Source organism: Phycodurus eques, chromosome 10, assembly GCF_024500275.1.
Source record: "Phycodurus eques isolate BA_2022a chromosome 10, UOR_Pequ_1.1, whole genome shotgun sequence".
In the NCBI taxonomy this organism is placed as follows: Eukaryota; Metazoa; Chordata; class Actinopteri; order Syngnathiformes; family Syngnathidae; genus Phycodurus; species Phycodurus eques.
Genome location: NC_084534.1, coordinates 21333951 through 21361002, shown reverse-complemented (window position 1 = coordinate 21361002; position 27052 = coordinate 21333951). Strand labels below are relative to the sequence as shown.

Here is a 27052-nt window from a genome sequence, read left to right as displayed (position 1 = left end):
AAGAGCTGTTAATGACATAATAATGTCGAAAATATTGAACTTCGATTAAAGCTTGAGCAGTGGGAAAGGCCCAACGCGATATGAAGTGGGTCTCTAAGGATGATCCAAATGACAGCTGAGGATGATGGTGAACGAGCCTTCAATGGAATCTACTGCTGGGGAGTGAGGAGCAGGTGCGGACCACAGAGGGTGCGCTGATATTTAAAGGGCAGCAGAGAAACAGACCGACTGGCTCTCAGCATGATGGAGGATAGATGATTGGACCAACAGAGGTGCCGGCGTAATTATGAATAAAAGCATTTTGGAGCAGGCAGGAATTCCTACTGCAGGCACTACATCCACCATCTTAAAAAATATATATATTCAAATTAAAAAGGATTTGAGAAAAGATTTAGTGACATTTTCCCTCCCGAGGTGCATTTCTTCCCCTGAGACACCTTCAGACTACTAAATGTCTGCATGAGCCTAAGGCTGAACCGGACCAGTGGCGGCGTCTGTGTGATAAGTGGAAGTGAAACCAGATGAGTGCAGCCTACATCTGCAGACGCCTCAAATGGAGCAGAGAGGAGGTGCGCAGTGTTTGGTGCTCTCATGGGAGCCTGGTGGGCAATTTTACTTTGACAAGAGCAGCAGTTCACTCTGTTGGAAAAATCTCACACGGGCATACCGAATTGTGAAGTCCACTTTTTAAGGGAGACTTTGGATATTTTCTGTAGCGCCTTATTAGGGTCATGGGTCATCTGGAGTCTATAACCCAGCTGATTTTCGGCGAGAGGCGGCATACAGTCCAGATCGGTCCCCAGCCAATTGCCGGAGAGGAGAACACGATCGTCGTACATTTTAGAACGCCAGCAGATGTAATTGCAAGTCCACCTTACCACGGTGGCGTATAACGAAAACACGTCTATGACAATGGTACACGTTAAGACTGGTTTCAAACAAAAAAAATCATACTCGCTCAGTCACTGTAAGGGAAAAACAGAACCAGGTTTCCAAAGACCCGGAAATCTTTGGTAAGGGAAAAAGGTGACACAGAGACCTATGTACAAGACAACATTATATTCCTTTAATTTTTATTCTTTTTCTCTGTTTGGGAATTGCAGGGTCAATATTTTCATTGAATCACATTACTGGACATGATGCACCAAAATGTACTAACCAATTGATCGTTTTACAGGAATACATTGAATAGAGCACAAGGTTTCACAATGGATACACGACTGACGTTTTCCCCCAGTGCACATACAACAGTGAATGACATTTTCCAGGTGGTTTTTTTTGTTTGTTTGTTTTTTTGCCCTGCTTCTTCCGAAAAATCAGATCACATTCAAGATCATGACCACCGAAACCTCCTGATCGTGACACATTGAAGGCAACGTGTCGCCACGGAGGTTCTAAAATACAATAAGGATAGACTCTCTACATACACTGTATATGTTTCTGAACGGGAATGTTTAATTTTTGTTCCACTGTTGTAAACAGTCAGTACAAGTTAGCCACACAGACTATGCATAAGCAATTATCATAATCATCTTCCTTGTTACTGTTAATAAACGTTCTTTTATACACAAAAAGTTGGCAGCAAATACGGCGTGGGGATGCACATGACAGCCGTACTCAAAACAAAAACTGTACAGTCGAATGAATGTGTATTTACAGTTACAATGAGGATGGCTGCACTGAAAGCTGTCGAGTCTCACGGGCCTCACATCAAGCAGATCTCCATCTCACATTGAGACGGTTGATCTCAGAGGCACTGTGACATAACTTCCATGTGTCTGCTAGAATTTGCGCAACGGCCACTATACCAGCCAGCCTTGTGCTTTCAAAATAAATAAATACATAAATAAAGACATGCCCTGATTTGTGAGTGACTGGCTGAACTTTTGCCCATCCATCTTCTATCCACCGGCCTGTTTGCAAACCTTGGTGAAATCATGCCACGCTGTAGTCATTCAGGTATAACCCAGCATTTACTGTAAGTATATAAGATCTAATCATGCATCTTTCCCCACCCTGAAGGCTTGGCTGCTGTGTGATTTAATCAAAGGTGATAATTATATCGAAAAAGAAGCATTCCGTTGACCCTCGCAGGGGTATATTAACACCCAGATATGTACACAATTATACTGACACAAACGAATGACAAGTAGTGACCATGTGTTGTGTCAGAGGTTCAGAGCAGCACAAACGGTCACTGCAAGCCCAGATCAGGCGAAACGCTCGAGGAACTAACAAACAGCCAAGGAAGCAGCCAAAGCAAACCCATGCTACCAAGAGACTGGATAGTGGACATTCAAAAACAGACAGTAGACACAGTTTACCCTTTGGCAACAAGTCCCTATGGAGGGGGGTGACAGATCAAGAAACATGCAACGGAGAAATCAAAACAAATCTACTTCAATAGTTAGATTCATACAGACAGGCTGCTCAGTAAAAACATACGTATATCTCTAACTGCTTTACTTGATAATTGTGTTGTTGTTTTCCTGTGATGACGTCACTACCAGGCTCAAAAAAGGAGTCTTTGCATAGAACATTTGAATTGCTCATCTACACTTCATGTGTGTGCGTTGGGGGGGGGGAGGCAGTGGGCCCAGCTTGTTCGAGAGATTGTTGATGACTTAAACCATAGAGCAGAAAGTAACTCTGGAATGGCCAAAAAAAAAAAAAAAAGAAGGTGCGTCTGTATGTGTTCCTACCACTCTTGCATGCTCTTATGCATCTGCACCTAACACACATGCACATCTGGACATCTGGTACGATGGTTGTAAACCGTTCGACAAACTGTACAACGATAAGCGGTGGATAATTCCCGATCGCTAACGTACGCAACATTTATACCATTGTGCTATATACCGTTATCTGCATGCTATTGCTTTTTTTTGTTTGTTTAAGTCACCAAGCAAATTATTTGATGCGAGAAAACTCACAGTTAACAAAATAAAAAGCTTTAAATATAAAGTCGTACCAAAGAAAACATCAAGGTAAAAATGGTATTCCTTCCATACACAAATGACAAATTTACATAATGACATCTTGAAAGATTATGTACATACAATAGTATACAGCTGCGTACAAAGAAATGCGTCATGATATGGACATTTGAAAACATACGAGGTATATAAGTAAAAAACAAACTAACAAAACGTTCTGAATAAGGCTCTTCCAATCAGTGAATATGAGGCAAATTGAAAAGGAACTGAAAGATGAGACATGAAAGCTCCACGCAGACAATAACAATGGCTTTGCGGTGGCAAAATATAGAGCGTCTGCCTCTCTTTCATTTGGTCCTCTCATCTGTGTGAATCTCACACTTATGGGCACACTGGCAGTAATTTCTTTCCCACACAAAACCAAAAAAATGAAAACTTACGGATGTTGGAAAAGTACACATATGGATTTCTTTTTCTATTTTGTTCCCTTCCATATACTTGTGCGTGCATGTACACATTTACACAATGCATTCTGTAGAGACACGAAAAAGTAAATGACGAGAAGTAAGAACACATTCAAAGACAGGGTTACGTTCCCACACTGGAATGTAGAGATCAGAGAAAGCAAACGCTCAGGTTTGTAAGGGGAGTCGTCTGTGAGCGATGTGTTTCTTCAGTACCAGAAAAACCTATGACAATCTTTAAGAATCAGCATCAATGTGGAATCAAATATCCTTGCCAGATGTGGAATCCTCAGACATGAAGAATATCCAGTAGAGGGCGCACTGAGGCTTCCCTCAATTGGAGAACGGCCGGATTGCTCCATCGGTGGGCCTTTTAACTTTCTTTTCGATCCCAGGAGGCTCTCCATGGAGGAAGAGAAGAAGCAGAACACGAGTCTTCCTTCAGCCTCTCTCCTCCACCTCATGCTCATTACTGTCCTCCTGGAATGAAGACAGATAGATCAGGAAGATTAGTACATCTACACAGCATCAAATTTACCGGAGTAGGAAGACAAACCGGCGGCACAGTGGACGACTGGTTTGAGCGTCTGCCTCACAGTTCTGAGGACTGGGGTTCAATCCCAAGCCCCGCCTGTGTGGAGTTTGCATGTTCCGCCCGTGCCTGCGTGGGTTTTCTCCGGGCACTCCGGTTTCCTCCCACATCCCCAAAACATGCATGTTAGGTTAATTGACAACTCCAAATTGCCCGTAGGTGTGAATGTGAGTGCGAATGGTTGTTTGTTTGTATGTGCCCTGCGATTGGCTGGCAACCAGTTCAGGGTGTACCCCGCCTCCTGCCCGATGACAGCTGGGATAGGCTCCAGCACGCCCGCGACCCTAGTGAGGAGAAGCGGCTCAGAAAATGGATGGATGGATGGAAGAAGACAAACCGAACGAAGGGCTCGTGTAAAAGCAAAATCACGAAGCTGGTGCTTTTAGATCTTCTGACATGGACCAAATCAATCCAAATGAAACTAATTAATGAGTTAAAATCACATCTCTGCCAGCCTACTCGCTTTGACTTGCAGACAATCGCAGGCCTGATGGTGTCTGCAGTAATCCACTGGGAGGATGAGCTGCTTGGCCTGAAAGAGGCACCGAGTCGGGTTTATCTTCACATTCTCCGAATGATTCTTCAGACTGACCATAGACTCAAAGTGACAGACATGCAGAATTTGTGGCAGCTGAATGATGGAACCTATCAACTTCACTGTGTGAGGGTCCCAGCAGGTGCTTGGACAGAAGCTAAAATCAAAGAAATTCTAATTCACTTTATTTGCTCCTCAGTGCCTTTGCGCCATTGAGCAGAATTAATCCATCAGTTCATTGCACCATGTAATGAGGACCGCTAACCATGAGTCATGAATCTGTGGGCCTGCGTGTGCTCTTGTTCCCGTGCGTCTTTGCGTGTGTGACATTAAATCCAAGCCACAATTAGCTTTCTCAGGCTAATTTTATCCCTGTTTGCCTGGCCCAGATTATTGGAAGTGTGTGGAGTCACAAGGTAAACCGCCTGAGCATTCAGCTCCTGTGCTCTCGGTTTTGCAGCAGAAAGTTGAAAAGCTTTTATGACCTTAATGAACTGAAAATACTCAGCAGACTGCGATGCAACAAAAGTACAAAATCAATAGACCATTTCATAGTGTTTGTAAACAACAGGCAGGGGCTTACTTCCGGGTGGCGGAATGCGAGTGACGACAAGGGTTATAATAATTGTGAATTTTCCATTATATTTAGTTTTCATTTCATTTGGACTTTTTTTCAAATTCAGTTAGTTTTAATTAGTTTTTAGAGCAGGTTAATGTGTGTATGTGTTTTAAATGCTTGGTTTTAGTTTAGTTTTTTATTCATTTCAATATTAGTTTTTTTATATGGTGTATTTGTCAAGTGTGAGATTAAAAAAAAGATCATTACTGTGTAATAAAAACTCAACAAAAAAATACAATTTTAAAGATATGCAATAACTTCAGCAGGTGAACAACCATCCAGAAATCAAATACAGGTACAGTATAACAGTCCACAGAATTTGAAGTACAATAAGTGCAGTGCATAATATTGCTTCTAACATGCGTATGTGTTCACTGTGATGGTTTAAATGCAGAGAACAAATTTCGTGTGCATGCATGCATGTTCATGACAATAAAAGATGATTCTTCTTCTTCTTCTTCTAAGGTTACAGTAGATGCATCACATCGTACTATAAAACATGTCAGGCTGTAGTATGGCTTTTAAAAATATATATGTTTTTATATGTTTAACTTAAATAGCCTCCTGTCCTTGAGTGAAAATAATAAAAAAAAAATTCAAGTCCTTATAATTATTTGCAAATCCTTCCCTTGCTGCTAAATTTCAAACATCTTAAATTTCAAACAAATTGAAATTGGATTTTCAAGTGGATTTTCAGATTTGTTGCTGCTATTTCCCTTTAGAAGTGTTCCCACATATCACCCTCTCTAACTTGGTTTTATCTGTGACAGTCATAAATAGATAGATAGACAGAAAGACAGATTTACACCGTTCGCGAAAATAGAGCCGTACAGTAGATCTGTTAAATTCAATACTGCATATTTCTGTCTTTTCACATTTTCAGCTATTATCTTCAAATATGAACAATGTATTTAGAAACCAATCTTTGAAGTGTCTAAGTTTTTTTTATTTCATTATTTTATTTTATTTTCATAATCTTGCAAACAAATGAAAACCCCAAACTAAAAATAACCTCCTTGGCAGATGTAATCACCAAACAAAATTTTCCCTACGCGTGTGTTTCATTGGCTTTTACTTACCATTGGTGCAGGGATTTCTGTCAATTCAAGGCATCCACTTCATTTTCAGGTCCCCCTCCCGATTCAGCTCCACTTCAATCACATGCACGTCTGGGGAATTCAGTGCTGACAAGGCTCTCCTTTGATTCTAACTCTGTTCAGTAATATAAGGAAAAGTAAACGCAGGCAAGTATTTCACGAGTCATCACTTACCTTGAGTCGTCTGCGCGTGCAGACTACGTTAAACTACATTCACCGGCCACAACATTAGGTACACCTGCCCAAACTAATGAGATTCAAAAATCAAAACAAAAGCTGTGTCAAAAAATTCTCAGTTTTGACATTAATTTAGATTTTTTGTTTATTATTTTGGTAGTGGTTAAAAACAGCACTTCATCATACTGAGGCGTTTCTACTTCCTCCCTTCACCTCACTCATGCAAAACTATATCATATTGCTGAATTTATACCCATCTGACAGTGTCAATAAAATATTTTAAGTTATTATCTTTGTAAAGGAAGGCAGATTTTTTTTTTTTTACATGATACTGCTCTTGTATTGCCTCTCGAGGTACACAGGAAGTGTCTGGAGGTCAGCTCATCTAAAAATGCGTCTGATAAAACATTAATTATTCACAGTATTATTCTAGCAACAGTCTTAATGTTTCCACAACTTCTTTGTCTTCATAAATAAAAAACCCAAGTGATCAAAAATGTTTACTGCATGGTTGCATTTGTTTTTGTGATGCAAAGTGTCACCCAAAGTGGATTATTGTCATAGTTCTTGACAATGACTCAATGCTTTACAGAGCAAGCGACAGTGCATTAATCTCCAGAGACAAAGAGCAAAAACAAGACACTTACTGATGCTCCTAGGATCTCTCTCTCTCTCTCTCTCAACATCCTCTGTGATGGTAAAATGCAATAAATATTGTTTCATAGGTTTTTCCGGTACAAAGCATCACATTTTGAATTGTTGTGACTCTGAAGACCCTGAAGAGAAAGGCACATTTTCTTTGATGAGAATTGAACAACGATAGGGATTAGTACATTTGCGACACACACTATTACCAGACATGTAATTACAATTACCATAATTTCTCGTTTGTAATGCGTATTCCCCCCCCCCCCTCCCCCCCCCCCCAAAGAAAATGTCAAAAGTCAATACTGCACATTATACATAGGTATAGGGGCAAATGGGAATTTTTTTTTTTTTTTACATTTTATAAATGTATGCCGCCATCTAGTGGTTATGAAAAAGCTGTACCCTTTCATTCCAATATGCCACTGCCACCTAGTGGTTATAAAAGAGGTGTAGCCTACACTTTAATTGCAATATGACAGGGTATGTATGACTGTATATATGTACAGTTGTGCTCATAAGTTTACATACACTGGCAGAATTAGTGAAAATTGTTTTTACATTTTTTTTTAAATATGACTAATGACTGACATCATTAATTTCTTTATGGTTATGTTTTGTTTAATGATAATGCTTTTCTGAAATGCTTGACCGTTTAATTTGAATCCAAATAAAGTAAAATTAAATGTGTTTCCCCTGGTCTTTCATGTTTTCTTTAAAGAATTGTACCCACCTTACAAATTCTGCCTGGGTACTCAAACATATTAGCACAATTGTGTGTTTTCTCATTTACTAAATAAAAGTAGGGCTGTAAATTTCAAAATAAGAGCACCTAAATAAAAAAAGTATTACTTGTTCAAATAAAGTGCTTAACTTTAGAATAATTATTTGAAAAAAACCTAACAAAATACAGATAATACCTCATGGTTTGATCATATGGGCAGAAGCAAAATCATGCATTGTAAAAATGCATTATACATAGGTAGAAGGGTTTTCCAGAATTTTGTGGTCAACTTTAGGAGTGCGTATTATACATGGATGTGCATTATACACAAGAAATTACGGTAATTATAACTCCAGTAAGTAATTAGGAAGCAGTCCATGATTTTAGTTGACATGTTGGTTGCTTTCTGCTGCCTCACATCCTAAAATACCCCCACATGTATTAGCTTATGTAAAAAGTGGCTTGTGTAGGTTTTCACTTACCCTCTTCTCTTCATTTCAAAAGAATGAAGTGAATTTCTTCCCAAGGCCAGACAAAGCTGTGAGAATGAGTAAAATAAATGAGCATAAAAACAGATCAACAAATAACTGCAACTCAATCGTTACGCATTTTACTCCATGACACACAAAGAAAAACTGAAAACCAGCATAATATATTTTTCAGCGGCTGTACCGTCTCCCAGTTTTCCCGCCTGCTCCGCTGCACCTCCTTGTAGAATTTTGGTCAGAACGTTTTCCCCTTCGGCAGGTGGTGCCTGTCCAGCTGCAGCATTGCCGATTCCACCGGCTTTGCTACCGATCCCAACGGGGGCAGCTTTCGAGCCTGCACACAGGAAAAAAAACAACCACCATATACTGTATGCATGACCTGGCTGGCATTGTGTTGATCAAAGTTCTACGACTTACCAATGCCTGTTAGTGGGGGTGGAGTTGTTTTGGTAGTCTGAGGTATGGTTGGGACGGCCATTGTAGGTTTCATTCCTGTGGAAGTTGCTGATGGTGTGGCATCCATTTTTACCTGGAAGAAGCATAGCAATAACACAAAGTGACTCAATTTACACCACCACCATGCCAAAGTAGTTTGAAATGAATTTTGAATGGAGCCTTGGAAATTATGGATATCTTCATCCGAAGACTTTATTTTCATTGTTGTTAGTGAGCAGGACAATATTATGTACTTTCTGTCTAGTTTTTTAATGGAATTGATTCCCGCACCCCACATCTCATTTTATTTTGTAAGTATTGTTTTACAAGATTCAAAAGTGAGATCTGATAACACCTTCTGAAGCCACTGTGTATTTGGTAAAGTGGTATATTGACTGGCGGCACGTTGGGCGACTGGTTAGAGTGTCAGCCTCACAGTTCTGAGGAACGGGGTTCAAACCCCGGCCCTGCCTGTGTGGAGTTTGCATGTTCTCCCCGTGCCTGCGTGGGTTTTCTCCGGGCACTCCGGTTTCCTCCCCCATCCCAAAAGCAGGCATTAATTGGAGACTCTAAATTGCCCGTAGGTGTGACTGTGACTGTGACTGTGAGTGCGAATGGTTGTTTGTTTGTATGTGCCCTGCGATTGGCTGGCAACCAGTTCGGGGTGTACCCCGCCTCCTGCCCGATGATGGCTGGGATAGGCTCCAGCACGGCCGTGACCCTAGTGAGGAGAAGCGGCTCAGAAAATGGATGGATGGGTATATTGACTTACAAGTTTAATTTGTTCTCTGACCAAGTTCGTAACCCGATTGACTCATACATCAAATACATTTTCCCCAGTGAAATGAATTTAAATCACATTAATCTATGTCTGTCCTCAAAAAACTACCACAATTTTTTTGTTACATTCTAATAAATAAAATTGGCACAGTATTGCATAAAAACATAATAAAATATAATAAAACAGAATGTAAAGAATTAACTGATTTTATGTGTAATTACTGTACATACTGTAGTATTTGTGTGTTGAATGTGTGCCTTTCAGGGCCGTGGCTTAGTGAGTGACCGCAGGTGCTGTCGTGTTCTCATTTAGTATTTGTGTGTTTTACTATTTGTCCGGTTCAATAATCAGCCGAAAATGCAACGGCAGCTGTAGCATTACAGTAACTTAATTGTTCCAATTTTTTCCACTCAACTCGAGCGGCAACGTATCCGACGCTTGCTCGTACTTCATATTGTGGTTCCCTAAAAAAAAAAAAAAAAAAAAACTAAAATTGGGGAAACTCGTAAGTCAAGGTACAACTTATTTAAGTTTTTGTTCATTGAAATGTAACACGTTGTTTTGAACTAGATGCATAATACTGTTAACTTGTCTATTCATCTGTTAACTAACCGCTGTAGTTGCTGGCTGCCCAGCAGCAGACCCTCCTCCTGGTGGCCGTCCTTGTGTATGTGCGTGTGTTGGTTTGGGCATCTGCTGCTGCGGTGGTCCAGTTCCTGCAGTAGTTGTTGGCTGGCTGCTAGGAGGGGGTTGATTGTGCTGCTGCGGCTGCTGTTGCTGTTGCTGTTGTTGTTGTACACTTTGCTGCTGCTGGGCTTGTTGAGTACCATCAAGAGCTTCAGAGCCTGGATGTCTCCCCGACTGGCTTTGACCACTTGACCGCTGTTGTCCAGAGTGGCCCTGCTGCTGCATCTTTGAGCCTGCAGCCGAGGGATCCTGCCTTCTTGTGCGCTCTCCTGGTTGTCTCTGGCTCCGCCCCCCAGTGCCGTGTTGATGACTGGCAGCCGAGTCACGGGAGAAGTCTCCTGAGTTCCGGGGGCTTCCTTGGGCAGAACGGGAGTCTGGGCCGCCCCTCCTCTGGGCAGAAGAAGTGCCCCTGCCATCAGATCGTCCTGATGTGTCTTTGGGGTGTGTCCTGATAGAACGGGAGGACCTGGGATCTTCTGAGGCGTGTCGAGAAGAGTTGTGCCTCCCAGAGCTGTTGCCATGATAGCGCTGGTCCCGTGACGATGCCGAGGAGGAATGGCGTTGATGGTTGTCATCCTGGTGACCGTATTCCTCTGGTGGCTCATCATAGTCATGATAGGTGTGCTTTGTGCGCCTACCTGTAGATGACTGACTTCCACCTCTCTGATGTCTTGAACGTTCTGAACGGGCTTCCCGAGGCTTTTCAAACCAATCAGTCTCCTCTTGGCCCAAATGATAGGCTTTTTCAAAACCAGAAGAAAAATGATCAGTCAACAGTTTTTCTTTGCAAATTGTGGTGGAGATAGAAGCCATGCGATAAAATAAACTCCACTTTGACCAGCCATGCATATTTTAGGAATCCACTGAAAAAAAACAGCACAGAAAAGCATGCAGAACAAAAAATTTATATAATAACTTCTTTATAAGAGGAAACATTCCAGAAATCAGAGAAGACAACAAAAAGGACAACAAAAGCGATGGCGTTCTTCTCAACATTCTTCACCTGGCATGCAGTCTCTTTTTAGCACTTCAAAGGTGGAACAAATATGTAAGAGAGCACAAATTATTCAGCACCAGTTACCTTCACTGTCAGAAACCGCACAGTGCATGTCGTCTACAAGGTAAGGGTCATCTGGTTTGTACACATGACTCCTAGGAAGGTCCTTCTTGTGATGATCCTGCACATCTGGAAGCGAATGACTAGACCCATACTGGTTCCTCACATCATGGGCATTTGACACAGCAGAGCTCCGTCCAATGCCTACAGGTTTATCGACAGGACTGATTGGACTCTCTTCCTCTGAATTCTGATTGCGTATGGGTGGCCGCCCGGTGCGACTGCTTCTCTGAGAACGCTCCATGGCATCCCTCTCATAGGATTTGCTTCTGTGACCTGAGGCATCCCGGGAGGATATCTTATCCATTCCATATCCGGTAGACCTGGACCTACCAGAGCCGTACACACGATCTTCTTCCTCGAGACCCTCGCGACTGGTGCCATAATACTTCTGCTGGTCATATGCATTCCTCTTCATTCCATAAGCCATTTCATCCTGCTTCTTGGACCTGGACACCACAGTACAACTGCCTCCTGTTGAGGTTGTCATAGTGTAAGATGCCAGGTCTGCCTCGGCATCTCGAGCTTCCTCAATAGGAGAAAATTTAGATATTTTCTGCTCCATTCCCTGTTTTCTGTGCTTACTACGTTTGGAAGAGACTACGGCAGGAGCAAGATTTTTTGGTGAGACTTTGTGGCTACCGGCATTGCTTCGTGATGTGTGTTTGTAGTCATCATAATAACAAGATCCTCCACCAACTGTAGTGCTAGTGCGACTGTCCGCTGTGCTCTGGTAACCCATTGTGCCAGTGGGTCTTCCATATGCATCCACTGGCTCATCTTCTGGTCTACCATAGGTGCTTCCATGTCCAGGACCATTCTCGCTGCGATATCGCCCTCCTACTGGATGACCTAGGGCATCAGTGGGTTGAGTAGTGTTGTCTTTTGTCAACTCACTGATGTCATCAATCATGACATAATTCCTTGGAATGTTCTGCTCTAAGTTAGAGGTGTAATGTTCATCTGAAACATAAGCAGACGTTGGGCTCTCACCAGAGTGAGTAAGGCCAGGCTCAGAAGGGCGATATTGTCCATACGCATTGCTGTAGGCAGAACCATATGTCGTATCTGGAGCTGATGTGGCCACCGAGACTGCTGGGTTGCTGATGACCTCATAGTTGGTCGGAAGTTTCTGCTCAAGGTCAGCCAAAGAGGTTTGCCTTGGTCTTTGGTGTACTGTGAGTATATCTGCCTGGGTCGGGTAAGACAGTCCAGGTTGGTAGGAGCTGTGGCTGGGATAAGGAAGGCTTTGGCCTGGCATAGGCTGACTCGGTGGATGGAAGGCCTGGTGACTATGCTGATGCATGGCAAGATCTGTTTGGTAAAAGGGTTGGCTATACATACGGGAGGAATAGGTTCCCTGGTTCTGGTAGCCAGGGCCTGGAGGGGGGTGGGGCTGGAATGTCCCTGGCTGGGGAGCAGAGGATGAAGGGTACTGAGGAGGTTGGAAACCAATCTGATGGTAAGAGGAGCCCGGCTGTTGTGTCGATGGTTGATTTTGAGTGTAAGGATAAGACATATAGGAGGAGGTTGAGGAATACTGGGAGGTTGTATTAAGATCATTAGTAAACTGACTCAATGGTGCAGTGCTGGGCCTTGTCAGCAAACCATTAGCATCAAAGGTTGCTGCTGCAGTTCCCATCCTGAGGTTATTGAGCTCGCTGTCTGACATGTAGTCCCGAGCATCACCCATACAGCGCAAGTAAGCCAACTCTCTCCTCTCCCGCTCCTTCACCATGGTCTCCTTACGTTGAGTAATACCTAGTTCCAAGTAACGTAATTTGGCATCAATCTCTTTCTCTTCTTCCTCCAGTTCGGCTTGCTGCTTACGGAGCTTTGACGACTCTTGTTCCACAGCTTTGAGTTCACTCAGCAAGCCTGCCTTGGTGACTCCTTGTGCAGGTCTTGGCAAAACCCTCTGAGGCATGCCAGGAGAACTGTACATTTGTGCTGGAGTAACTATGGGGAGTGGAGTCTCTTCTGGAGGGGGGCTGGGGAGAGTCCTCTTTACCTTCCTCATCACAGCGTTCTGCTGCTGCTGCTGCAGGGAGGCCATCTGCTAAGAGAAGCAGAGACACATCAGAAGAATGAGCTATAAACAGAACATGTTTATGTAAATTAGGGTCATTCATGTACTTTAGTATACATGAAGGGTCTGGATATCCTAATTTAAGAACTATGTGGATTGATATATAGTCAAATTAAGCCATTAATTTTAATTGACGTACATGGAGAACAGGAGCATTATCTACATCCGAATATTAATTAACATATTTTTATTTTGTTAAATTGATTACAAAGTGACATTCTTATATTGTGTGTTTGTGAAAATTTAAATAGTGACATGCTCATATAACTTTATAAATTGGACGTTTATTACAGTCAGATTTTCTGATCTATCCATAATCACATTAATATAAGAACTCGACAGATTCGTTTCAGACATAGGTTAACATAATATTAAGACATTAATAATTAACCTAAGACATAGGTTAACTTAATATTCAAATTTCTTTACTGGTATATTTGTCCAGCGGTGTTCGGCACACTAATCGTTGTTATTCGATTTATGTTTTTATGATTGTGAGAAGCCAAAATCTGGAGCACAATTAAATTTCAATTAATCGCCCAGTCCTATGATTTGATGAGCTTCATTTTACCAGAGACAGTCATTGACCACACTATTAGGTATACTTGCACAATCTAATAGGATCCAGTTCAAGTTCCCTAATCATATTAATATAAGAACACTACAGATTCATTTCAGGCATAGGTTAACCTACAAATGTAAGCAATATTATGATTTTTTTTTAACTTATACATTTGTGCAGTTTTTATCTTATTCATTGTGGCATGCTGTAGGACAAGCATAGCATTATTTAAAAAAGAAAATGTTCAAATATGCCTGTCTTACTTACAATTTTGTTGTAATCGGTAGATCCATGTTGATGATTAAAAAGTGGAGATATAAATAGCATTTATGTTTGTATCTCATTATTCTGGATGCTTATTAAAGCAATATTCATTTTACAGGTATGAAAGGTAAGCATAACAATGATGTATCCATATTCTGTCTTCCTGGCAACTCTTAAGCATTTGATAGCCAGAGAGAGTGAGAGAGTGAGAAAGAGAGAGAGAGAGAGAGAGAGAGAGAGAGAAAAGAGGAAAAGGGGGCGGACATACCACGGAAGGAAAAGCAATGAAAAGGCTTAAGGGAAAAGCATTTCTGCCATGGTGAACATATTTTTTGAGGAACATTCTGCTCTAATGTTAGATCCGGTGTATCTATGGCCACACAGAGCGTAGATTACACATAATATATTGCATAATATATTGCGTCTTTTAGATTTGATAGTGCTTAGCAATTACGGGGAAACATTTATAAACACGATTAGTTTTATTGATTTTGAAATCATGATTAATAGACACGATTGTTCATTTATTTTAAAAGTTTGTATTTATCCGTTTTCTGAGTCGCTTCTCACGAGGTTTCGGGGGCGTGCTGGAGCCCATCCCAGCTATCATCGGGCAGGAGGCGGGGTACACCCTGAACTGGTTGCCAGCCAATCGCAGGGCACATACAAACAAACAACCATTCACACTCCTATTCACACATACGGGCAATTTAGAGTCTCAAATTAATGCATGTTTTTGGGATGTGGGAGGAAACCGGAGTGCCCGGAGAAAACCCACCCAGGCATGGGGAGAACATGCAAACTCCACACAGTCGGGGTCGGGGATTGAACCCCGGTCCTCAGAACTGTGAGGCTGACACTCTAACCAGTCGGCCACCATGCCACAAAATTAGTTCAGTCATTTAGTTATTAGTATCCAACTGCATTGCGTTATTTTCCCCTAATGGCCCTAAAACAAAACAGTGCTTCATACCTGACTGTTGGGCACAGCTTGCTGATGATATGGAGAGAATCTGCTCTTGGCAGGGTCCTCTGATGTGGGGCTGAGAGGCTTTGGATCAGACATGGAGCGCTGCACACTTTTTATGGGTCTTGGTAGAGACTGGTGGCGTTGCGTTGATTCAGCAGTGAAGGCCTTTAGCTGGGGTGTCACATGGGCTTTGTTAAGTTTTTCTTGTGAGGCAAATGTTGTCTCCAACATACGATGAGGAGACAATGGAGACACTGGGGAGTACAAAACCTGAGGGGACTTGGGGGGCTGGCGAGGAGATTCATTTGGTTGCTGCTGATAACCAATTTCCAGAGGGTCGGGTTTCCGTCTCTCAAATTTAGCAACTCCTTGAAGTTTCGGGGAGTTTGGGTCTGAGGTATTTGCACCAACTATGTGCAGACTTGTAGAATACGGACTAATTGTTGTAGGGACACTGAGTTGAGGAGCAACCACACCTTGAGACTGTGACTCTGGTTCAGTCTGACAAGCTAGACTTTCTCCCTTGTGGGTCCTCTCAGGGGCTGCTATATAATGTAACAGGTCAACCTTTGAGCTTTCTGCCATAGTGATATGAATCGCTGGCGAAACCCTACCTAGTTGGTCAGATTCTGTCTGGCAGGAGGAGTCATTAGAGGTTTGAATAGCTATACTTGCAGATATCGCTCTCGATGACCCGTCTGATTTAATTTCAGCACTGGATTCTGAGTGCTTCGATATACGTGAGCGGCGGCGCCTTACTGGCTGCTGGTCCCAGTCTGCCTGATCCTCTTCATCCGTCTGAACACTGGAATCTGCAATGCGTCTTGTTCTTCTGCGGCGGTTTATGAAGCGGTCCTCTCCATCTTCGTCATCTGTTTGCACGCAACTGTCTGCTATCTTCACAGAATCATCCTCTGTGCTGTCTCTAAGACGGGGCATAGAATTTTGCTTCTTCATAATCTTGGACTCAGCCCGTTTGTCAGTGGTTCTCAAAGACATTTCGGACACAGAACTATGAATAGGTCTAGCTGCCACCACAGCTTGGACCACTTGTCCATCTTGCCAGAATTTAACAGTTTGTCCATCTTGCTGAATAACCCTTCCACTCTGATCACAAATAAGGAAGCTTTGAGGAGGCCCTCCTCCGACCACCACCCCTTGTATAGCACCCTGGGCGGATGTCGCTGCAGCAGCTGCCGATGCCGCGGCTGCTTCCGCTGCTGCAACAGCTGCAGCTGTCTCCACTGCTGCGGTCTTTTGTCTTTTCTGCTCCTCCAACTGCAGTTGGAGTTGCTGCTGCAGTGACTGAATTTGTTCAAGCTGCATTCTCTGTTGGGCCAGTTGCTCTCTTTGCATAATAAGCTGAGTTTCACGCTCTGCTTGCTGTTGTTGTAGGACCTGTTGCTTGATGGTCTGCAATTCTTGAATTTCACGCTGAACAATTAGTTGTTCTTTTTCTCTGTGTCGTTGAAGCTCCATACGATCTCGTTCGAGCTCCTCATGAAGGCGCAGCTGCCTCAGTTTTTCCAATTCAACACGCTCTCGCTCTAGCTGCAGCATGTGCTCTTGTTGCTGACTAAGCTTCTCATCTTCCTTGCCTTTCTGAGGATCTATAGGAGGAGATACATTTGAAGTTGGGGCAGTAACACTGGGTGTGATGATACCATGTGTCAAAACCGAGGGTTGGGGTCGACTGATGGATTGCGCTTGAGGATGGGTTTGGATTAATGATAAAGGTTCTGTTTGAGCAGGTAGCTGCTGTGGCTGCATCTGGACTTGTGCTGGCTTAACAGTTGGAGGGTGTCCTTGACCTTGAGAGATGGACATCATCTGTGAGGTATGTTGAGTCTCATCGGTCCGTTGAACTGTACTGGTTTGCATACAAGGTCCTGATGCATTTTGTTTTGCGCTGGCTTGAGTTGGTGGAATGATTGGAGCTGCAGTTGAAGGCTTTCCAAGATACATGGGAGTTTCATGTTGTGAGGTGCCAGAGGTTGTGGCTGAAGCAGAGTACTGGTTTGGAGGATATGAACATGTTCCTTGTGTGGCCATTGGCATTCTGGGACTCACTTGAGGCAGCCTGGTAAGACTAGCTAATGGTACAGCGGTTACACCTGTAGGGTAAGGTCTGTAAATGCCTCTAGGCATTGGGTGCAGAACAGGACCTGGCTGGGTAGTAATTGGCAAGGTAGAGGCTATAGGAGTGTTTATGGTAGAATATATCATGCCATCACCTCCTCTCAAAGCTGCAGGATACAAGGCGCGTATACTTGCTTGTCTTGCATTTATTAGGCTTGTTAGGGTTTGACCATTTGATAAGGCTCTTCCATCTGGGCCATACATCAGGCTTGCTCTTATTGATGCTAAACTTTGATGGAGATTTAGCCTACCTAAATGTGCCCCTCTTCCCACCCCATAAGGGATCAGTTCAGGATTATTTCCATACCGTGTTGCAAACTGATCTATTGTGTTAAGAGCAGCGCACATCTGACCAATCTCTCTCGCAGTCGTTGCACTGAATTGAGCTAGATTGGAGTCCTGTGGTCCTGTTAACTCCTTTGACCCATAGCCATAATCAGAATTGATATTTGACATTGAGCCATAACGCCGGATGGGTAATGTGGGGCCTACAATGTCTCCTTGGTGACGCAAGTCTGTGTATGAGCCATACTGAGCTCCCATGCCGAGATACCCACTATCATAAGTCTGATTCGTGTTACTAAGATCTACTGCCATACCACCCTTAATAGTCCTCTGGTAGTGACCAACATCAGTCATAGCAGGCAGATTAGTATCAGACATGGAGGGCTGGATTCTTCCAGACGGAACTATAGGTGTTTGGTATGGTTTATGTTCCTCTGTTACAGCCTGTGTAGCCTGAGATTGTTGCTGTTGACTGATATTGTAATGCTGAGGATGGGGAGGAGGTGGTGGTTTTGCGGTCTCAGAGGTAGTTTTTTTTTCTGGTGATACTGCTGCGGGCTTCTGATTGAATGACCCTGCACAGGAACCAGCAAATGGCAAATTGTATACAACATCGCAACAAGCAACTTGGTTTTCTGGTTTAATCTGCCCAGTCAAATCCAAGATTTGAGGAGTGGGAGGAGGATCGTCTTTCTTTAGTAACTGAGTCACTGCTTCAGCCTGTGATGTTTTACTCTCATCAAGCTGAACCATCATAACATGTGGCTTGCCTGTGGAGAGGTTCATTACTGTTGGCTTATTTTGTAGCTCGAGAGCAACCCCACCATAGATTTCATGGGGGGGATTACAAACAGACTGGGAAGCCAATGGAGCTACTCTTGCCGTAACCACTGGCTGGGAACTTGTTGCCTGACTAACTACAAGATCCTTTTTCTTTACAAGTGGAGGGATTTGATTAGCTAAATTGTAACGAGCAAAAGAAGAATGCTGTTGATGCTGCTGGAGCTGCTGCTCAAGAAGTTGTTGCTGTTGCAGGAGCTTTTGTTGTTGTAACTGCAGCTGTTGCTGTTGTATACCTAGGTTCTCAAGGCAGGCGTCAATTTTAGGAATAGATGGATCTGAAACTGGTGTCTTACTCTGGGATAAACACACAGCTAATCCCACTCCCTGCCCCAAATCTACACGGTTTTGCAAAGGATCTCCATAGACAACTGGTTGTTTGGGTTGAGACAAAAACATTGAACCTGCAACTGTCACACTTACTGTTGTTGGTGTTGACACAGATACATGTGGTTGCTCTTGTGCATTCAGGTTCATGATTAGAGGTTGCACTGCTGTGTGCCTAAGAGATGGCTGTTCTGCTCCCAAAGAGTACCTTCTTGAGTCTGAGGCTAACGATGTTAGATCCATGCCTTGTTCTGTCATTATAATTGGGGCAGATTTAATTGGAGCTCTAAGATCCACAATATTGGTTGGATGAGTGTGGCTCTGCTCCATGACCATTGAAGTGCCTGGAATATTTGAAATTTTACAAAGAGATATATTCTCCATAGAAAGTGATCCACGACTCTGTGTGCTACTGGCAATTTGAGCCATCTGTGAAGAATGTTTTGGGGACTGCTGGGGCAATTGCATTTCTGGTGATGTTGGAGAACATGCGGATGGATGTTGGGAGCTATACAGGGTTTTATAGCTAACCTGTGTTGGGGATGATAAAGGGGAAGTGGATGAATTTACAGTTACAGGCTTGGCAGGATTAGGTGCTCCAGACCCGGGTGTTTTTACCATTACTGGTGAATCTTGAGAAGACTGCTGCCGTACGAGACGTGGTGAAATAGACCTTTGGGCTCCATGGGAAGCTACAGTTGATGATGCCCCACCAGGCAGTGTAGGCAACTGCCTGCCACCACTTCCTGTGGGACGCACGGTGGGTGTATGTGTTGGGCTTTGTACAGGAGAAGTGGTGGGTGAGGCTTGTGGGCTGGGCCCTTTGAAAAGCGAAAAGACTTTGTAGGTTAGCGAGGATGTAGCAGGGTCGGGTGATGTTTGTGCTGGCCGTTGGGACCCTGCACGAGTTGTAGCAGTGTGACTGACTTGAATTTTGGTTGTAGTAACTCCTCCAACAACACCTTCAATTTTGGCACTCTGTGACACCATCCTATTTTGAGTTTCTTTTGAAAGATGCTGTGCTGCGTGGATTCCTGGAATTCGTGGGTCATTTCCAGTTGTGGAGAAGGACATAGGTGCAGAAATCTGGGTTGGGCTGGAACCAGGGGTTAAGGCAGAACCTGTTTCAAGGTTTGAATTATCAGTAAGAGAATGTTTCTGCTGCATAACATTTTTTCCTTGTTTCTGAAGAAGCTGGGCTTTCTTCATCATCTCCTCATATACTTCCTCTGCGCTTTTTAGTGTTTTATCAGCTGAAGACATAGATGGTGTCTTCTCTGTTGGAGAGTAGAGTGATGTAAAAGTTGGAAGGTTATATTCATTCCCTGATTTGTAGAGCTTTCCTGCTATTATCTCAAAGCCTTCGGCTTCAGAGTCCATTGAGGGTGAGTATTCGGAACATGATGACCTGTGGAGCTCTTCCATCTCTGCAGCCTGTCTCAGCTCCTCAGTTGGTGATGCATCTTCAATGGGAGAGAGATTACTGGGGGGAGTTTTAGATCTTTCCCGGCGTCTCTGTGCTCGTAGTTCCTCCTTATCTCTCTTTGTTTTTCGAGCAGTACTTCGAATCCTCTGTTGTTCAAGATCTCTCATCTGTTCCTGTTCTCTTAGAAGCTCTTCTTCTTCTCTGAGCTCATCCTCCTCAGATGAGTCCTCAATTGTGGGCAGCAATGGCCCATGTGAGCGATGTCTGGCTTTCCTTTGTTGTTTAGCTTCCTCTAGCTTTGCTCTTCGACTGGGGCTGCTGTCACTGTCATCCTCCATGGAAGACACTGATGTGGGTGATGTTCCTGAAGTGTAACTAGGAGTGGTAGCAGGTAGAGTGGATGAATATTCTCCTTTGGACCGCTCCTCTGGAGAACCCGTCAGACTCTCCATCTCTAGTTCTGGTTCTCGTAGGTCATGCTCAGCGCTGAGTTCCATGTCTCGGTTATAACTGTTAGTATTATTTAACTCAATTGTCTTAAAGCGGCGAAGACCCCCAGCCATCACAACATCTTCATCTTCTTCTGCCTTATACACGCCTTCTGATTCTTTGGCTGCATCCTCAAAACTACTAGAATGGTGAGGGATTCGTCGTCTCTCTTTGTTCAAATCCCCACTAGTTTTATGTCCTTTTTTAGCTTTCTGGTCTTCGTATTCCTCCAACTCATCTTCATCAGCACTCATCTCCATAATTTGCCTCCTCATAAACTCTTCATCTGTTAAATCTTTATGTGACTTCTTTTGTCTGACTGGTAATGGCGAAAGACCACTTTCACTGCTGTCTTCCACATAATCATGACGAAGCTTACAGCTGAGCTCATCATCTGATTCATCTCTTGCTGCATCGTCATCCAGACTAACGTCCCGTCCCTGTCCAACAGACAGTGAATGAGGCCTATGCTTCTGGTCTGACTCCAATAGAGGCTTCATTGATGTCTCTAACTTTGTGATTTCAGAGGAAATGGGCACACCCCTCTCATTGAGCTTGACCACGTCTTCATGAATCTGACCAATAATCTCCCCTTGATAACTAGAGATCCCATCTGAGGAGTATCCAGTGTCACTTAAACTCTGTGTACTTGATTTGATGTAATCCTAAAAGAAAGAAACAGTTGTCAGAAGCCATGAAATGAATTCCTTTTTCTTCAATTAACTGATGGCAAGGTCCATTACAAGCTTTAGTGCACAGCTTTTATCCCACTATATCATCAAACTCCTCAGCATTAAAGTTTTGAGCAGTTCTTGACAATGAGGAATAAAATGCACCGTACCAAATACAGTGTCTCTAATATGACCATATTAGATCTTGTAAATACATTAAATAGAACATTCATAATCATAATAGTAACAATTTAACATAAAATCAACCAAAATGCTTTATACATAAAATATACATTTAACATACAGATGCCACCAACAATGTTCAGCAGTGATCATGGGTTGGACCAGGTTGTCAATGTAATTTTGTAACAGAATAAAGAATGTCATTTTGGTTGATTTTGCCTTTCAGTGTTATCTACAGACAGACAAATGATCAATTCAAACACACTGCTCGTAAAAACAGACTTTTAAACAAACATCAGCAGACAAAGACAGTCATTCCGTTACATGCTTGATTGCTACCATGGTGCATTCTCTTCTGCATTCTTCGAAATGTATAGAAGAATAATGATCATGCTCGGAATGCTCAAAATATTATCACAATTTACAATTTACACTTAACAAAACGCTTCAGGAAATAAAATGGGGAATAAAGACCAAAAATGCAGACAGAAACACAAATTACAGTTGAATTTCCAATGAACATAAGGCTTATGTTAATGAACATTCAATAATGTATATGGTGATCATGATAAACAAATTAGGTAAATAAGCATTGATAATCCATAAATAACAAAATAAAATACAAAAACGTGATACGTACTACAACATGAAAATAATTTGATAGGTCTAATAACGTTAGTGGTGTTGTGACAAAAAAGTTTAATTACAATGCTGGGAATGAGAGGACTGCTTGATAGACAGACATAGATACAGTGGATATAAAAAGTTATGCCAGGCTTTGTGATGAATAAACTAATGCTACCAATATAAATCATTTCAAAACTTTTTCCACTGTTAATGTGACCTACAGTATTACCTGTACAACTGAAATGGAAAAAAGAAAAAAAATCTTTTTGAGAGGGCAAGTAAATATAGCTGAGATAATATGGTTGCAGAAGTGTTCGCACCCTCTGACAACTGAGGATGTGGCTGTGTTGACGATTCACTTTTAAGCCCAAGGTAAATGGGAGTCAGCACAAATCTGCCACGATTTAAAGTGATCCTAGTGTGCCTCTGATTAGCCTCTAATAAAATTCAGATGTTCTTGAATGGTTTTCCTTGTATTTTTGTTGAGACATCTTAAAGCACAAGACATGGTCAGCAGAGAGCTTCCACAGTATTCGAGGGATCGCATTGTTCAAATGTGCCAGTTAGAAAAGGGCACAAAAGAACTTACAGGGTATTTAATACCACGGTGCACAGTGAAGACAGTCATCATCAAGTGGAGAAAATATGGCCCAACAGTGATATTACCAGGAAATGGATGCCCCTCCAAAATTGATGAAATGACGAGAAGGAAACTGGTCAGGGAGGCTGCCAATAGGCAAGCAAGAACATTGAAGGAGCTGCAGACATGTTTGACAGGTACAGGCTGTTTACTACTGTACATGGTGTAGATAAAAGCGCTATATAAGTGCAGTCCATTTATCATTTACCATGTGACAACAATCTCCTGTCTTCTTCATACTGTATGTCTGGGCTATGGGGTAGGATAGCAAGACGCAAGTCTTATCTTACAAAGAAAAACACATTTGAAACCACCCAAACGAACGCGTGAAATTTTTTTATGGCAGGATGAAACCAAGGTGGAACTTTTTGGCCATAATTCCAAAAGTTATGTTTGGCACAACACAACACTGCTCATCACTAAAAGAACACCATACAGACAGCGAAGCATGGTGGTAACAGCGTCATGATTTGAGTTTGGGTTTTTTCCAGCTGGAACACGGGCTTTAGTCAAGGTTGAAGGAATTATGAACAGTTCCAAATACCAATAAGTGTAAGCAAAAAAACCTCAGTCTTCTCTAAGAAAGCAAATGATGTCAGGAAAAGCCTAGTAGAAAAGCTGAACTTTATGTGGGGTAAATCCAAGGTATTTTAAATGGTGGCAAGTGTGTCTGTTACCGGCATTTGAACATGGGTGTGTAAACATTTTATATAACTTACATAAAACGTTTATTGAATGTTGTTCAAAGAAAAGGAGATGTAACACAGTGGTAAACATCGCCCTGTCCCAGTTTTTTTGGAACGTGTGCTAAAAACAATCAAGTTAATCAGTTTGAACATAAAATATTTTGTCTTTGTAGTGTATTCAATTAAATATAGGTTGAACATGATTTGCAAGTCATTGTATTCTGTTTTTTATGTTTAACACAACTTCCCAACTTCATTGGAATTGGGGTTGTAGATTGGATGGATAGACAGACAGACAGACAGACAGACAGATTATATATAGGTGGGTTAGGCTTAGGGGTTAGACAGACAGACAGATAGATAGACAGACAGACAAACAGATAGATAGACAAACAGATAGATAGATAGATAGATAGATAGATAGATAGATAGATAGAACTGTAAAATAATGCAAGCTATGTACTAAAGTATAGGTATCTGGAGAAATTATTCATTGATGAATGATGATGATGACAACAATAGCAACATTATTGAGAATGCGTTGAAGGTGAAAATGGTGAGGAAAAATGTATACAAGCAACCAAACGGAAAAAAAAATAATTCAGAATGATGAATTGCGGGAGTGAAGAGAAGGCGAAGATTCAAGCAGCTCACTTCTCGGTGTCTTGACTTCTGCGTTTCTTCTGCTATCTTCGAGTCTTTTGGAGAAGTGACAGTCTCTGACAAGGCTTTCTTTGGTGAGGCCTTGACGTCCTCCTTTAGAGCTTTAGGGGAGACTTTTGCCTTCTCCTGGCTCGGCGTCTGTTTGCGTACCTGAGATGTACCTGTGGGTTTAGACTGGGTGGGTGCTGTTTTTGTTGAAGTAGGAGAGATCTTGGAATAATTGGGTGCTGATTTAGGGGTGGACGCAACTTTGGCACTAGACAAAGGACCTTTAACCTGAGCAGATCCCTTTGTCGGAGTCTGCCCTTTAGCCTGACTCTGGCCTTTTGTTTGGTTACCAGACTGAGTAGGACCCTTACTTTGAGCAGGGCCTTTATTTTGAGACTGTCCTTTACTCTGGACTGAGGGTTGTGTGGCACCCTTGGTTTGAAAACCTGATTGAGAGGAACCCTTGCCTGGAGGAACAGACTGGGTAGAACCCTTGGTTGGAGGGGAAGCTTGCCGTAACCCCGTAGTTTGAGAGGAATGCTCAGCCTGTTTCATAGGAGAGGCAGGGCCACTTACTTGGGGACCCAGTGGTTTCTGTTGCTGCTGAGGACCTGTGGGCCTTGGCCCTGACCGCTGATCACCCTCTTTTTGCTGAGTTGGTTGCTGATTAGATCCTGCAGCTGGTGTAATGGAAGCCACAGAATGTGTTGCTGGGCCCGGAATATCTCCCAAACTTCCTGACAGCGCCCTCTGTGTCTGGCAGTTCAAGCAGAGCCATTCTTTTTTCTAAAACACAAAAGAAAACAGCAATTACGAATACCGTAAGCAACTCAAGTTCTTACTTTAGACTGTCCACGATGATGAACTGGTGACCCTTTTCTCCATTGAACCTTTCCAAACATGGCCTTTGATCTGTTTGAGATGTTTGACTAATTTGACAATATTAAGAACTTTCCAACAGAGTAGACAGAGGAAATGTGCTGTGTGAATACAAATTCAAACATCTATCACGATAGACTGGGAATTGGAACTTCTCTGAAGCATGCATCATCTGCTATCAGCAAGACTACAATTTGTCCAACGTTATTTGCACTGAAAATGATCTTCCTCTGTAAATATAAATACTGACACAGCTAAAGGGCTAGGTGAAAAACCTTCACATAAAGCAAATTGAAAATACACAGATTGGATATCAGGTCAATGCAGCAGATCGATGAGGCAGCTCAATGAAATGGGATGGTCATGGTTATATTACAGGTTATGAAAGATGAAATGAGAGACGGCAGCACCGTATTTGTAACCTTGCTCTCTGTTTCTAAAAGGATCATCTTTGCCTGAGGTCTGAAGAGGCAGCCTGGTAAGACTTGCATAACAAAAGTAACACATCTCATTTTTCAGCCGGTTGATGACACAAAATGGACTATTGTCAATATTTAATGGATGTTTTAGATGACATCGTTGCATTAAATTATATTAGGGGAATTACTTTCTCGAATACAGTACTCAAACACATTAGTCTGACATTTTCCTCACATGGCAAAAAACTGTATCGAGTATTCAATGAGCTTTGGACGTTGAAGAAAAATCTACATTTCAAGCAAAACAAGCAACACAAAAAATTAGTCGAGGCTGGCAGGCATTCAGTCAGTAGGAAGATATTAACCACATTGATTGGCATCATTTCAAGACCCTTTTGGTAATGAAATGTCTGTAGCAAATGTCACTACTATTGCAAAAAGATATAATATTTTTCCATTGCTTGGTTGTTGAATAGTCAAAACTACTATTGTGAACAGCATAGACGTTGACATGAAACAGTTTAAAAGGACAAAAGAACGAACAATAATGTACTTGCAGATCAGAAAACAAAAACATCATGCACTTTGTTGTAAGAATTTACTCTGCAGTCATTCGCCTGAAAGTACAAGGAGATTAACGGTCCTGCGCATGAAAGCTGCAATAAAAGTACATAGTGGCGTTTCTGTGTTCAAATCTGTTACACCGAGCAACCGCTGTCTTGTTCACTTTGTTTGAAACACAGATCTGCCTTTCATATTCATATCATGCTTAACTGTACCAGCTTTATCTGAGAGTCTTCTTAATGATAGCTGGTGATTTAAACAACATACACATTACAAATAATTCATCGTCACTTTATTGACGATAAAATCTGCTGTGTGATTCCTATGGTGTGTGGTTTTTGCTGTTTACAATGTCTGTAAAATCTTTATTTAATACAGAAATTGGGGTGTACACAGCCTGGTAGTCACTGATAGTGTCGTGGTTCAAGTGTAAATGTTCTGATGAGTTTTGTAATGTGCTATATGTTTAGCTTTCTTTAAAGACCCTTGTAAGTGAATTCAGAGATTTGTTTCTAAATACTGTACATTATACGTCTTTTAACATAATTGCTGAAAAGCTGCAAGGACTGAGAACTGTGTTGTACTGTATTGTGGAGCTATAGCTTTCAACAGTTTTTCACCATTTCAGTTTTTCAGATTTTTGGATGTTTAAAAAAACTTTCACTGAAATGGCTTTGCTGTGTGGATCCTCACACCGACAAAACCCCAAGTGAGGAGGTAATGCTGCCGACAAGCCCGCCAGCCGTCTGCCGGTCAAGACGAACCCCAGCTCGCAAGCCAGCTGGTAGCTAGCGCTGCTTCTTGCGCCGCAGAAAGCGGTGGGATATATTCCAGCCACCAGAGGCTTCAAGCGGATATATTTTTGCGGCTCAAACATGTGGGGATGTGTGGGCATAAGAAAGATGTCTGGGGTTTGATTGATAGGTTAACAGTTGCGCAGGGTGTGGTTTCAGTGCATTCATGGGACACGCCCACAGCGTTTGAGAGCGGAGAGAACAATTTGATCTTTCACAATTTACAAGCCTCATTTTATGTACTTGGGGA

General features: G+C 42.3%; 1 protein-coding gene across 5 annotated transcripts in view; it reads right to left on the bottom strand.

Annotated features, from left to right (window-relative positions):
- Positions 1 to 1057: 1057 nt before the first annotated feature.
- Positions 1058 to 27052, bottom strand: part of bsnb (bassoon (presynaptic cytomatrix protein) b) — a 64167-nt gene continuing 38172 nt past the window's right edge. The window contains exons 4-13 of one of the 5 annotated variants that reach the window (XM_061687414.1): positions 24150 to 24932; positions 15186 to 21353; positions 11262 to 13356; positions 10106 to 10920; positions 8695 to 8806; positions 8462 to 8611; positions 8272 to 8327; positions 7068 to 7196; positions 6226 to 6358; positions 1058 to 3880 (exon numbers count right to left, since the gene is read on the bottom strand). In XM_061687414.1, the coding sequence (XP_061543398.1) occupies positions 8287 to 8327; positions 8462 to 8611; positions 8695 to 8806; positions 10106 to 10920; positions 11262 to 13356; positions 15186 to 21353; positions 24150 to 24932 (10164 nt within the window). In that variant the 3' untranslated portion in view covers positions 1058 to 3880; positions 6226 to 6358; positions 7068 to 7196; positions 8272 to 8286. Of the gene's footprint in view, positions 3881 to 6225; positions 6359 to 7067; positions 7197 to 8271; positions 8328 to 8461; positions 8612 to 8694; positions 8807 to 10105; positions 11044 to 11261; positions 13357 to 15185; positions 21354 to 24149; positions 24933 to 27052 lie in introns of those variants that run through there. The other 4 variants (XM_061687416.1, XM_061687417.1, XM_061687419.1 and 1 more) reach the window with 4 other exon arrangements.